Source organism: Danio rerio, chromosome 3, assembly GCF_049306965.1.
Source record: "Danio rerio strain Tuebingen ecotype United States chromosome 3, GRCz12tu, whole genome shotgun sequence".
NCBI lineage: Eukaryota > Metazoa > Chordata > Actinopteri > Cypriniformes > Danionidae > Danio > Danio rerio.
Genome location: NC_133178.1, coordinates 14,489,485 through 14,504,367, shown reverse-complemented (window position 1 = coordinate 14,504,367; position 14,883 = coordinate 14,489,485). Strand labels below are relative to the sequence as shown.

General features: G+C 41.2%; 1 protein-coding gene and 1 long non-coding RNA gene across 2 annotated transcripts in view; one reads left to right on the top strand and one right to left on the bottom strand.

Annotated features, from left to right (window-relative positions):
* Positions 1 to 14,883, top strand: part of LOC137490042 (uncharacterized) — an 846,477-nt gene that overhangs the window by 135,523 nt on the left and 696,071 nt on the right. The window lies entirely within an intron of this gene.
* tmem11 (transmembrane protein 11) lies at positions 3,178 to 10,292 on the bottom strand. Its single transcript, NM_001017400.1, is given in 2 exon segments — positions 3,178 to 4,284; positions 10,232 to 10,292. Coding segments are annotated over 2 exon segments (564 nt in total). The 5' UTR covers positions 10,279 to 10,292; the 3' UTR covers positions 3,178 to 3,767.

Here is a 14,883-nt window from a genome sequence, read left to right as displayed (position 1 = left end):
TGTGTGGAACCCTGCGTTTTTTATAGTGTAGGGCTGCACAGTATATCGTTTCAGCATTGATATCGCAATGTAAGAATCTGCAAGATTCACATCGCAGGACGGCAAACGATTAAAAAGATGATAACTGAAACCATTTGGACACAAGAACTTACAACGTTTGCCACTCTAACAAAGATTAAATGTGTTTAATGAAGACTCAATAGCAGAAATGCGCAAACTAGAGGCCTGCGGGCCAAAGGTGGAGAAAAATAACAAAAAACAGGGAGAATAAAGAGGATGGTTTTGAGACTGTCATTTCTAATTTAATGTGACCTTCTATTTATTTGTTTTAATGTTAAGCTACAAAAAAGGCTAGCTAAAATTAAACGCTTTAATTTAAACAGAGTCAATTAGTCAGATTTAGTTTAAAACATACATACTGTCAACGTACAAAGGACTCTGTTTAAGCAAATCAAGGCAAAAACAAGTTCCGCTTGACTAGTGTATTCAGCACTGAACTCCAACGTGTTATAAATGTGTTTTATTGCAAGTATAATAAAAAAGTGATACTGCATTAGTTAATATGATTCAAAGTAATGTTTTCTATTCATGTTTAAATATTAGGAAATAAATGAGTAAATAACCCATGGCCACTTTTATGTAAAATACAGTAGTTTGGTATGTTTATGTCCGGCCCATGGCTATCAATGAAATTTGTTGTTTGGCCCTTCATTTGAAAAATAAATAAATTAAAAAATAAAATAATTTTATATATATATATATATATATATATATATATATATATATATATATATATATATATATATATATATATATATATATATATATATATATATATATATATATATATACACATACAATTTTGTAGGTTTTATGCAGATTTACCCCCCTAAAAAATCATCCCAATCAGTGTAACATTATGAATTCTTTACGAATGCTTCTGAAATGATATTATTGCAATATAAATGTCGCTGAAAAAGCTAAATATTGCAATGTCAGCTATTTCCAATATCGTGCAGCTCAACTAAGAATGAATTCTGATTCATAATAGCTGTTAATGTGGCTATTAGTATGTATTTTCAGCTCTGAGGCTCACATTTGGATCCAGCCGATAGCATAACAGCACCTACTGGGGGGGCAGGTTTAAAGATAGTAAAGCCCCATCTTATTGGTCAAATTTGAATAAATAATTCACAAAAAAGCTAGTAATACTGCTCTTAAGTTTTGGTCAAGAGAGCAGACACGTGATGTTAAGGATGAACTCTTCTAGAGTACATGTGTCGAGGGCCCTTTTTTGCACATGATATATAAAATGAAACATATACAGCTGAAGGCAAAAAAAAAAAAACTGAAGAAATTGTAAATATTTCCTAAATGATGTTTAACAGCAATGAGCTTTTCACAGTATTTCCTATTATAGTTTTTTCTTCTGGGGAAGATGATTTAGTTCTTTTGTTTTGGCTGTAATGAAGGCAGCTTTCAAATTTTAATTAATTTAAGGTCAATATTATTGGCCCCTTAAGAAATTAGCATATCCAATTGGCTACAGAACAAACCACTATTGCCTATTGACTTCCCTAATTCTCACAAATTACGTGACATTACCCAGATGGAGGAGCTTGGCCAGACATGCCTCGGCTCGAACCAATCGCATGGATCGGGCACGTCTTGTTAATATTAGGAGGGAAATAAATAAATCCATTCACTTGGACACTTTCAAACACTTTGGACAATGCTTGAACAAAATTAAAGACCTCGTAAAAATGCAATTAAGACTTTTTTTTTTATACCTTTTAAGGGACTTTATTTTCTCATAATTGATTTTTCCGCTTTTAATACTTTAAGACCTCACTGACACCCTGTAGAAACGAAAGCAGGGCTTAATTTGTGTTGAAAGACGCAAGATCCAGAACCTCTGAAATTTGATCCGGCACCTCATTTTACAGATAACCCTACTTTTCCATCCGCTGTTAACTTTTACTGTCTTCCGCGACTCCCCAACCCTCTACACTTTCATCTGCGACAACCCCGCCCCGCTCACGTTCGTCCGTGACACCACTCCGCCATCCACTGCACCAATCCCCCAAATGTAATTTCACAAAGAGGCTAATTAATTCGCCTTCAAGTATAGACATGTCATTTTTTTGACTATCAAAACCAAACGTATACTTCAGGCATCAAAAAAAGTACAGTGGTCTCTCGCTATAACACAGTTCACCTTTCACAATCTCGCAGTTTCGCTTTCTTTTTGTGTGCAATTTGACACGCTTCATTTATTTATTTTACAGGGAGTTGTATTTTGCGTCCTGATGGCTTTAGACCATTGTCAATCAATCTTCTCTGCATCTCCTGTGCATTACAGAATGTGTTCAGCTTGCCAATTTAACATAAATCTTCAATGTCTAGCAGTGTGAGCTGCAATAAGGATGCAAAAAGGGTTGTAACTGTCTGAAGCAAGACCATTGTAAAGGGGGTCGCACACCAGATGCTTGGCGCCACGCAGCGCCTTGCATTTTAGAATTGTAAATATAGGTTTATATCAAGGTAGCACACCGGCGCCGCAAATCAGCGGCTGTCTGCGGCACTGAGCTATGACTCAGGACACTGTTCATATTTCTGCCGCGCCACAGAATAATTGCATTTTAAATAACATGTGAATGTGCGCATCTGGTGTGTTACTTTCAATAGTCATGTGCGTGATGTATCCGGTGTGCGACACCCTTAAGGATGGAGTCTGCTTTAGCTTTGTGGATCAGTGACTACAGGAAAAAGAACATAGTCTGGATGCCAACGGTATCTGCACAAGCGCAAAAGCTAAACAGCTTTATGAACCTTTTGCTGACAGTAATGAATGTTTTCACCTGACAACAGGTTTTGGTCTTTGGTTTCATTCTATAATACTGCACTTCATTTTCTACGAACTTTGAGAGTGTTTAAACAAGAGAGAAAAGTCTAAAAATATATTTGTCTGTCTGAGAAAAGTGTAAAAATAGTGCAGTGAGGGGTTTCACAGCCTTCAACATCTGTAATAATTGTAAAAAATAAAGCGGACTACTACTCGGATTTCGCCAACTGCGTTTTTTTTTTTTTCTAACTCCCGCGAATAACGAGGAACCACTGTAAAGTAAAAAAATCTGAGCCCTTGATGATCAAATAAAACATCGTCAAAGATGCCAATGAGGTTAAATCTCCTACTGTTTAATGAAAATGTGACGCACCAAAGGCAGGGTACAGTAAAACTACACAGAGGGAGAAAAGAGAGGATTCATTCTTAAAACAGGTCTGTCTGTCTGTCCACCGCACGCTCTGTCCGTCAGGTCGGTCGCGGGAGCTCCGTGTGGGTGGCAGGTGACGGTTGGGGGGCCTGTGGGACGAGGAAGGGGCGGGACAGGCGAGGGAGGGGAAAGGAGTAGGAACTGGGGGCTCAAGTGCACCGGTGATTTCACTTTTAAAGTACAAAGAAAAGGGAAAGATTCATTCAGAACTATAAGCTCGCCCCCCTGCCCAAAACCTTTCCTCTCATCTATCCATCCGTCCGTCCGCTCGTCAATCTGTCCAATCATAAACCGGTCGAAAGCAAAACGATGAAAAATCTTGACAGAGAGAGAGATGCATTGCTGTTTGTTTTTGATCACGCTCTCTGTCGGTCCATGTGTTTATTGTGTGTGTAGGGTGTTTAGTAGTGCTTCTCACCTCCCTGTCGCGTGTTTGTTTGTGTGTGTACATCAGTATCTGTATGCCTCAGTGTGTGTGTGTGTGTGTGTGGATCATACAGCGTACAGTTCATAGATCTTCTTGGCACAGTACGCGAGGGCCGCCAACGCTATCGTGTTGTGCAGTCTCTTTCTGTGCACGTCGTCCCGTCGGACAAGAACCACCGGCGTGGAGGAGGTGAGTGTGTGCAGGGGCAGCCGCGAGAGCTTCTGACTGTCGTACTCCACCTGGTACTTGCAGCAGGGGTCGAACTGCCAGGATATGCCGTACAGCGTGGCACAGGCCAAGCTCAGAGCGCCAGCCGGCAGCGCCACGTAACGGGAGTATTCGACGGGGAGGGCGAGCGGCGTCAGGAGGCACGCGGCGCCGGCCAGGACAGCGGTTTTGTGCAGGCAGTTCCCCACGGCTACCCAGCGGGCCGTCTCGTCTCCGATCCGCGTGGGCTCGATCACGATGTAGCGGTATTGCGCCTCCAGAGCCTGCTCCAGCTCGTACTCGAACTGCTCCTGTGCATTCTCGCCGTTGTAGATCTCGTGGACGATGTAACACTCCGTGGCCGCCATCACTCCCCTGTAGGAAAGGAAAGAGAGGAGAGTCGATGTAAATGAAACCAATCCTACTTCAGATTCTAAAAGCTTATTGATTTTGATGAGGGTTTGCAGCAGGAGTGCTTAACCCTGGTTCTGGAGTTCTACCTTCCCAACAGAGTTCAGCTCCAATCCTTATCAAACCCAACTAAACCAAGGTCACACTGCACGTTTTGTTCCATAAACTTCCATTCATCGACTGGAAACACAAGCTCGTGCGACAAGTTTCACAGCTCGCGGCTTTCGAAAGCTTGGTGAACTCTGAGGGTGCTTTCACACCTGCCTTGTTTAGATTGATTGAATTGCACAAGAGTTCGTTTCCCCTTTTGGTACAGTTCATTTGGGCAGGTGAGAATGCAGCAATCGTACTCGAGTGCGCACCAAAACAGACCAAATATGCGTACCGAGACCTGCTTGAAGAGGTGGTCTCGGTATGCTTTCAAACAAACCCTGTAGTGGTTTGATTGTGGTGAGAATATGATCCGTACTAAAACAGGTCCAACCACAAAAAGTACTGCACCTTTTGGACTAATTCAGCTGCCGTAGGCCGATGCGCTGTGCATTATGGGATATGGAGGAAAAATATTTGTTGACAGCGCTTTACCAACAGAGAGAGAGAGGGGAAAACGAGAGATCGTTGGTAATATTTTCGCAAGATGACCATGTCGCAGTTTAGCTAAATTAATTCACGTCTCCTGCTGAAGTGACGAGCGATGCATTAAACACTGTTTTCCAGCCGCAGCCACGCTTCATTCTCGAAATGTATAGTTTGTCTAAAGCAGGCATACAATCAGTCAGCGCAGTCGTCCCTTCATAGTAAAAAGAGACATTTTGTGTCTGCCAGTTTTGTTTACTTGCGGAAGTTCACTGGCATTTTCCTGCACGAGAATTCTGACCAATCAATAAGCAGTTCAGGAAATATGTTCAACAATATCTGGCCAATGAGAGATGTGGATTTTTTCAGATGACTGCATTTTGATTCCTTTCAACTGGTTCGGACCAAAGCCAGCAGTGTGGTGTGAAAACGACCCAAAGACGGCAGAAGATGCAACAATGTATCATTTATTACCCTTGGTGCTGACCAAATGAAGCGAACTACAGATGTGAAAGCACCCTGACTTGCAAAATCACATCTTGTGATTGAGTGAGACCAATCAAAGATCAAATCTTGACCTCTTGGAGAATCTTGATCTCTGGACAGAAACTTGAAATATGGAGCAATCACTCGCTTCATCCATGTCTAATCATCTTGTTTTATCCCGCCTTTTTTCACAGCGATGTACGACAGAATTTCAAATGCTCAAACTCTAGTGTAGGGATCAGCAAACTTGTTCCTGGAGGTCCTGTGACCTGCAGATTTTAGCTCCAACCCTAATCAAACACACCTTAACAGGCTAATCAAGGTCTTGCTAGGTATACTTGAAACACTCAGGCAGGTGTGTCGAGGCAAGTTGGAGCTTAACCCTGCAGGACACTGAACCTCCAGGAATGAGATTGGTGACCCCTGCTCTAGTATGATCGCGGCATAAGAAGGATCTAGAGGAGCTCTTAGAAATCAAAGACAAGTGCATTTGGTCAAGGTTGCAGCTAAACTATGCAGGAAGGTAGGAGGAGTGAGAATCCCTGGTTAAGAGTTCATTGCCAAATCAGCATCAAAGGGCATATTTCATGACAAATAGATAAAACTTACAAATGGTTTTTAAATAACACACTTCCATAAACAATAGACATCAACACCAATAAATGATACAAAAAATAAAAATGTAAACTTTTTTGTTACTTTACATTTGATGATTCTTACATTTTTAAATGGATTCACATTTAACAATAAGTATTTTAAAGTTCCTCCAGGTTGTCTCATCATCTTAAAAATACAATAAGTCAAAAGATGAATTTCGGAGCAGCTTCTACTTAAAGGTGCAGTAGATGATCTGAATAAATGCTATCAGTTAAGGCTGATTTATACTTCTGCGTCAAACACCGGCGTATGCTACGGCGCTGACGCATAGCTCTTCGTCGTGGCCGTCACTGACGTGCACCTCTCAAAAAATGTAACTACAAGTCGCAACGACGCATAGCGCAAGCTCTGTGATTGGTCGGCTTGGTAGCGCTGACGAGTCTGGGCGGGACCGAGAGCCGCGCGAATGGCACGAACCCAATGTAGCGATTGTTTACAAGTGTGAAGTCCCGTGAAGGAGCTCCGGATGGAAAGTTTTGTTTTGTGTTTACCTCATAGTTAAAGTTGCTGCACGTCCGCCGGTTCCTGCCTCAAAATGAGCTAGTTTGAGCCACTTGTACATCCCGGAAGTGTTCAGGAAAAGCAAAAAAGCAGCGAAGAAACTCGACACAGAGGAACATTTACACCTCACTGCCAACTAGCGTTTCGGAAGCGTTAATGCAGACCTACAGAGACAGCGCGCAGAAGTATAAATGCACAGCTACGCACGTTGCATGCGCCGTGGGTTACGCCTGTCAATTGACGCAGAAGTATAAATCAGGCTTTAGCATGACATCTTTGAAAACACAATCCCTCCCCTGCTGTCTAAAGCCAGGCCTCCTGAAATTACACGAACACACATTAAAGATGACAGAGACAGCGACTAGATCATGTTATTCACCAGTTAGAAAACTTTATAGTACTTTATAGTACTGCAATTATTATAGTATCATTATAAAACTTGCATGCTATTTTAGAACAAATATTCAAAGTAGCATGGTACACAATCACAGGTTGTCACTGTTTAAAAATGAACCAATGTGAATATAAAACCAACTTCAGCTCAGTGAAGCAGGCTAGGCAGAATAGCGCTATTTACTGATGTTTTGTAACTAAACTAAATAAAAATCTACATTATGAAATTGAAAATAGTCATCTTTCACTGGAGGATTTCAGGGGCTGAACACTTCTGAGCATATAACGCATTCATAACAATCTACATCTGCGTGCGTGCAGCCGTGCACACATAAAAAGCAGATCTGCATGAACAGAAGCGCAGTTATACAAATCTACATTTGCTGACAGACAGTTTGGGCTACTTATCAGAACTATGGGAATTTTCAGCTCGACAAATTTTAATTGGGTGAACATTCTTATGCCCAACCAGAATATAAAAACACATATAAACACATTTAGATCATTTACTTTAATCATTACTATTGGAATGTAAAGATAATTTCAACCAGCACAACAAAAAACATTTCTGAAGACAATCACCTACTGCACCTTTAAGAAACTTGCATCTGAACTCTTCAAATGTGCATTATTTAATACTAATGCTAGATGCAAAAACTAAATGTACATGAATGAGTAAGTCAAGTGAAGGGGTGTCCAAACTCGCTCCTGGAAGGCCGGTGTTCTGCTGAATTTTGCCCCAACTTGCTTCAACACACCTGCCAGGAAGTTTCTATTATACCTAGAAAGAGCTTGATTAGCTGGTTCAGGTGTGTCTAATTGGGGTTGGAGCTAAACTCCCCATGACACCGGTCCTCCAGGACAGAGGCAACATATGTTGGGCATATGTTGGGCAACATATGTTGTATAAGTTGGCAGTTCATTCCACTGTGGCGACGCCAGATTAATAAAGGGACTAAGCCGAAAACAAAATTAATGAATAAATTAATGAATGTAGTTTTTTACGGCTATATTCAAGACCATTTGCAGAGGCAATGGGAAAAAAGGAATATAGTTGAAATTATATTCACTTGTTTCACAAACTAAAAACACTCTCAAAGAAATGGTAGGGTAGACATTAGGCCTGCACGATTCATCGATTTAAACAAAAAAATAATAATAAAAACGCGATTAACAAAAGCTGCGATATTACGACTATTACAATGACGAGGGAGGTGAGCACGAGTAATTAAAACAATTCAAATAATGTTACTTAAAAAGCAGACAACAGTTACAGCCGGACCCAAGAGCCCCTATTTCACTGCTATGGAGATGAAATGAAAGCTGTAAGATGTTCCATCTCTGCGTGCGTGGGGGCCTTTGACCTGCTTGCGTGAGGTAACGTTTCCTCTCTTCTTTGGCTATTACAGCGATACATGTGGACACACACACGCGCTCTCACATATACACATACATGAGTGAGTCTGACTGCTGTATTAAGTGACGAATTGTATTAAAATTTATATATAAATATATTTTTTACATTTTAATACATGAATTCTTGTGCTTTAAAGTAAAATCTAAAATTGTGTATGGAAAGCCTTGTCATTGTACCATGAATGTCATTAAGTCAATATCAAAAATGTAACCATGTAAATGTAAAGGTTTTAAGATTTTATACATCATTTATTTAATTGAACTTTAAATACTGTAGTCATTCATTCATTTTCTTTTCGGCTTAGTCCCTTCATTAATCCGGGGTCGCCACAGCGGAATGAACCACCAACTTATCCAGCACGTTTTTACGCAGTGGATGCCCTTTCAGGCTGCAACCCATCTCTGGGAAACATCCACACACACACTCATTCACACACACACTCAAACACTAGCGACAATTTAGCCTATCCAATTCACCTGTACCGCATGTCTTTGGACTGTGGGGGAAACCAGAGCACCCGGAGGAAACTCACGCGAATGCAGGGAGAACATGCAAACTCCACACAGAAACGCTAACTGACCCAGCTGAGGCTCAAACTAGCGACCTTCTTGTTGTGAGGCAACCGCACTACCTACTGCGCTACTGCTTCGCCTTAAATACAGTAGTTAATTTCTTAATATGTCACACTAACTGGTAACTTTATGGGGAAAAAACAGTTTTAAAGCAGCATCACAGTTGAGCAAACTCTTGATTCTGCTTGGTCTCTCTTTGGTGCTGTTAAAACCACTACATCAAACCTGCAGCTTTTTAAAAAATATAATAAACCGCATTTTAAATTGCGATTATGATCAGATAAATTGCAATTACACTTTTATTCCTTCAAATCATGCAGCCACTGACTTGCATTTGTTTAATTTCGGACAACAGTTTCAGCTAAAAAAAAAAAAGAAAAAAAAAGAAAAAAAAAGTTTAATGTACTACTCAAAAACGTCCCCAATATTTACTGAATGGTTTGATTATTCAAAATTAACTTTAAATATTGTGTCTAACAGCTTACTCTAAAATGTATTTTACAATATGACACGGTTACTAAACATTTCTGGACTCAAACTGAACGTTTATCCTGGCGTTTGTGTGAGACGTGACATGTCTCGCGTTATCTACATCAGCCACACCATCTGAGGCCTGAGCTCCTAAAGAAACTTTTAAACGGTTTAACGATGCTGAAAGACTGGGGTGAAGTGTTTAAATATACAATGAACGCTCAAGTATATTAATTAAATCCTGTCATTTCATTATTCCCACTATGATAGGAAACAATCAACCGTTAACGAACTTAACTCGACAAAGTTATTCGCGATCGCTCCGCATTTTGCTTCGGTCTAATAAATGACACCCTGTCAGTTTCACAAGGTTTGTTTTAAATGAACACATTATAAAATATTAAATAGTATGTCTGCCAGTTTCTGAGATTTATACACCAAATATGAAAGTTAGTGTGGAGCTAACTGTCCATCTCTCCTTGAAAGCCGCTGTCATTGCTGTGGAGCGCTATTTTAACTTATTCTTCTCGTGTCAGAAGGGTAACACAAACTGCAAAAAACACGACAAACAAATGGCAAGTTTTTAGATTGATCTGCGATAGAAAAGACATCTTAGTGCTGCTCTCTGCACTTTAATCGGCTGAGGGACCCTGGAGTCAGTAAGGTAATCAAAACAACACATGAGCTCTATTCAGATTATGTTTTTAGTGTTTGTGGCTGAATAAAACGCCAAAGGATTTGGTACGTTAACCATAACGAACTAACGCAGAAAGTGCATGAAGCGTAAACATTTCGCGGTACCTATTAAGAAATAATGACAGTTTTTAGGCTAACTGACCTCTCCCTGTTGACTGGGACACCGCGCCTCCTTCCCAGCGACGCCATCTTGACAAAGCAACGGACTAGACTTGACGCAAAATTCGTCGGCGTGCACTATGGGTAATGTAGTTCGCTGCTCACAATCCTCAAGGCTTTCAAGAACATCAAAGGCACTACAAATCCCGTGAAGCAATTCAGCCGAGGACTCTACCAACTGAACTGAATATGTAACGATATTAATATTTGCTTTGTTTCGCTAACGACAGTTGTTTGTGATACATAAAACACACTATTTGACGCAATAGAGCAGCAGTTGGATTTAATTGAGATTTAATTCGTGACGCTGTATAATTATGCGCGTGGTTTTAAAAGTGACCAATCGAAAGCAAGGACAACACTATGGGGCTTTCAGTAGGACAAACCATTCCCAGAGCGCACGCAAACGCTGCACAAAGAAAATGTGCTCTGGATAAAATGATTGAACTGTCTTGTAGCGCGTCCAAAACCTTCGTTCACGGACGGGATGGTGTTACAGAGAGGCCACTCACCCATAATGTGGTCGGTTCTGCTTTGTGTAGTGAGTCCCTTCCCCGTACGGCGCCCACGGAGCTGCTGCAAAGGGGAAAACCGTGTTATAACAACTGCACGGCGCACACGTGCAGCGCTGCTCTCTGTCTCCCCCAGTAACAACTATCGCATGACATACAGGAGCAATAACAACACTTGGTCATTAACATAGAGAGGCTGTTGTAGTATTTTTTTTAATACCAATGCTACATTTATTTATCCAAAGTTTCAGTAAATTTCAGTTTACGTTTACATTGTCGTTTATGGAGCATATAATATGCCAAAAAGTTTAATTATGTTAATTTGAATTACTGACAATTGTAATTTAATAAATCTGAATTTGTATATGCAGTTGTTTCAAATCAGAAATTCATAACTTGAAAATTGAATATATTAAATTTAAAACTTCTAATTTTTCAAGGCTGAATTTTGTATAGACATATTTTCAAGCTTCAGATTTAATGTGTTCTGAATTCATGCAGATATCCAGTTTGTAAAAGTACTGTTTCAAGTTTTCAAGATGTAGAAATTCAGACCATCAAATTCAATATCCTAAAACTCAAAACCAGAAATTCAGATGGTGAAATTCAGATTCAGAAGCAAGTAGGTCAGGGGTCACCAACAGGGAAGAGTAGATCACTGAAAAGTAAACTAAGCATTTTGGCCAATCACAGAGCTGCATGACTCTCCGTCTTTGTCACTGAATTGTTCATTCAGATTCGTTCGAATTGGCTGATTTATAAATGAATTTAGAGACTCACTATAAATGACTCACTCAGAGATTTCTTGTTAACCTCTTTTGTTAAGTGCTCAAAACTTTGTTTCAAATGGTAACAACATAAGAAGCGTTAAAAAGTCTATATTATATTATATTATATTCACAATTCAAATTCAGATTTTGGCATATTATTAGCTCCATAGTCATTTAGCAGACACTTTTGTGCAAAGCAACTTACAATGGAGTAGGCATTCAGCAATTCAACAAGAGGCAATCCACTAGGGGTGTTTGGTTTTGTGTTATTTGGAGTGAACTCCGCATCTCAACTCCTAATTTTAGAGTTGGTGGAATCTACTCAGGAATAAACTGCATTTACATTCTTATAACTCACGGGAGCACGAGGAGAACATGCAAACTCTGCACAGAAATGTCAACTGTTCCAGTAAGGACTTTTAACTAGCGACGTTGTTGCTTTGAGGCAACAGTGCAAATCACTGGGCTGTCATGTAGCCCAATCTAAAAAAAGTTGGGTGGAGAACAGGCGAGTTGGAAGGGGCATTCTTCAAGACGAAGATACTAAGGTGAGAAACTGGTTATTTATAGTGAGTTAGGAATCGTCGGATTGCTGAATCATGTGTTAGCTAATGCTGAACCAGCCGTGGTCAATCATAAGCACGTGCTCCTCTCGAAAGTAGTTTATTTCTACAGAATCATCTTCTGATGCACAGCCTTGGACACATCATCGGTGTTGTTTTCTGGACTCACTGGGTGTTTCGGATCTTGCAACAGACACCCTCCTCCAGGCCACCCAACCAAAGCTGATCAGACCTCGGCCTGTGTCCAAGTGGCATGCTACTGCCCCCACTGTCACCCCCCCCTACTTCTTTCTCTCCTGAGCCTCCTCCATCCTCTCCTTCCCGGACACTGTTAGCTCTAGCAGGATTAGTTGTCCTTGGGCCTCAGAGACCAAGATCATGTCAGCTCTCAATGTGGACTGGGTGATGTGTGATGGAATCTTCAGTTGCCTCTCTAGGTCAAATGACATCACCCATTCTCGGGCCGTGGAGAGTAAACCAGCAGGGCAGCTCTTTGATGTTTTCTCTGGCCTTTGTCCTTCTTTAATGTGAATGGCCTTGGCTGTGGTTTGGCGATATCAACTGTCCTTGATCCCCTTGCTGATTGCCTCAGTAATGGATTTAAAGGGTCACTAAACACCAAAACACATTTTTTGAGCTGTTGACAGTCGTATATGTGTCCCACACTGCTAAAAAACACTATTAGGACACCTATATTTCACTAAAAAGTGTAAATTGGTTGTTTTTGCGTTATTTCAAGCAAATTCGTACTTCCGGTTTGAAACGAATTTTTGAAGCTGCGTCACGGTCATGACATAATAGCGTTGAATTCCAGCGTGCAGACTGGGCGTCTGTGCCAGAGTGAGTCTTATTACGTCTTACAGTGTGTTGCATTAATGCATGAGTAAAGCTTGGTTCAAACCAATCAGCGCGCTCTATTGTGCAACTTCATTAATATTCATTACTGTCACAGTGCTTAGACGACAGACACACCACGTTGTGTTGGCAAAACAAGCGTGAAGTGTTGCTTTTATAGTTTGCTGCCGTTAAGTTTCATTTTCATTTTCTCTCTGTGAGAGCTCAGACTCACGTGTGGATTAACAGTGTACGCGACGCTCGACAACAATAACTTACGTGTCTAAGGAGGATTATTGTTTACCTGAGAGCTGTTCTCATCTGCAAACGCTGAAATCCGGATTCGCTTGTAGTCTTCTCTTCATAAAGACGCAGCTCTAGTTGCTGGTGATTGTTCTGTCTCTACAGATTTGGTAAGTGAGCGACCAGTGCTCTTTGTTTATTCAGTTTGTTCGTATCGAACTAAGTTAACTATTGCACCGAGTGTAAACATGTTAGCACCACAACCAAACTTTAACCTCGTGTAGGGTTTTCACCGCATTTTGTGACCTGAATAACACACGCGGCTTTCTGACACTACCTGCTGTGTGCATCTAAGTTTCTGGGAAATGCTGAGGTTTTTTTTCTCTCATTCGCCGTGCGGTATCAAACATTGCATGAAAAATACACACTTAGAGCAGTTCCTCCAATCAAATATCTCGTTTGTCGCGAGGGGCATGAATGAATTCCCTGAATGAAAGAGCCAAACTGCAGTTAAAGTCCACCATTTAATAATTTGGCAAATAATTCGACTACAGATGTCCATGTAGGTTAAACACCATCACTTTCTCCTGTGTGTTTGTGTGTGTATTTTGACCCTGAAACTCGCGCGTGCCCAAATAGACACTCACACACCATCCCACTTTTCTTCCTCCGACACTCCCCCCTAAACAGAGCTGGACACGCCCACTTTTCTGACTTTTTCCAAAGTAGAGGTGTGAAAACACCCTGCTGAAACGAGGGGGTTTCATGGCCCTTTAAGGACCAGATCGTGTCTCCATTGATACCGACCCTCGCCTAGTGCCTTGGAGCAGCTGCTCAAGCTATATTCTTGTGTCCCTGGCTTGGAACACAGCAGGCATATAGGTGTCTCTACTCTGCCCTATGTGTACAGCAGGTTAGATGGGCTGGGAAGAACGTCGTAGACCCCTTGGATCAAACACCTGATTCTCAGTGGGTACACGTCCAGATGTTACATTCCACTCCATCGCCTGCTCCCACTTCATCCAGGCACCTTGCTGCCGCATGGTCACGGCTCTGCTGGTTTTCTCCTCCTCAAATATAAATCAACTTCACTTAGTTTGAGGGTGCTTTCACATCTGTAGTTTGCTTCATTTGGTCCGGACCAAGGGTAATAAATTATACATTGTTGCATTTTCTGCCGTCTTTGGGTCGTTTTTACACCACACTGCTGGCTTTGGTCCGAACCAGTTGAAACGAACCAAAATGCAGTCATCTGACAAAATCCACATCTCTCATTGGCCAGATGTTGTTGAACATATTTCTTAACCTGCTTATTGATTGGTCAGAATTCACGTGCGGGAAAATGCCAGGGAACTCCCGCAGGTAAACAAAACCTTTTACTCTGGACTGAGGGACGACTGCGCTGACTGATTGTATGCCTGCTTTAGACAAACTATACATTACGAAAATGAAGCGCGGCCACGGCTGGAAAACAGTGTTTAATGCACCACTCTTCACTTCAGCAGGAGACGTGAATTAATTTAGCTAAACTGCGACATGGTCATCTTGCGGAAATATTACCAACGATCCATCAGGTAATGTTTTCCCCTCTCTCTCTCTCTCTCTCTCTGTTGGTAAAGCGCTGTCAACAAATATTTTTCCTCCATATCCCATAATGCACAGCGCATCGGCCTACGGCAGCTGAATTAGTCCAAAAGGTGCAGTACTTTTTGT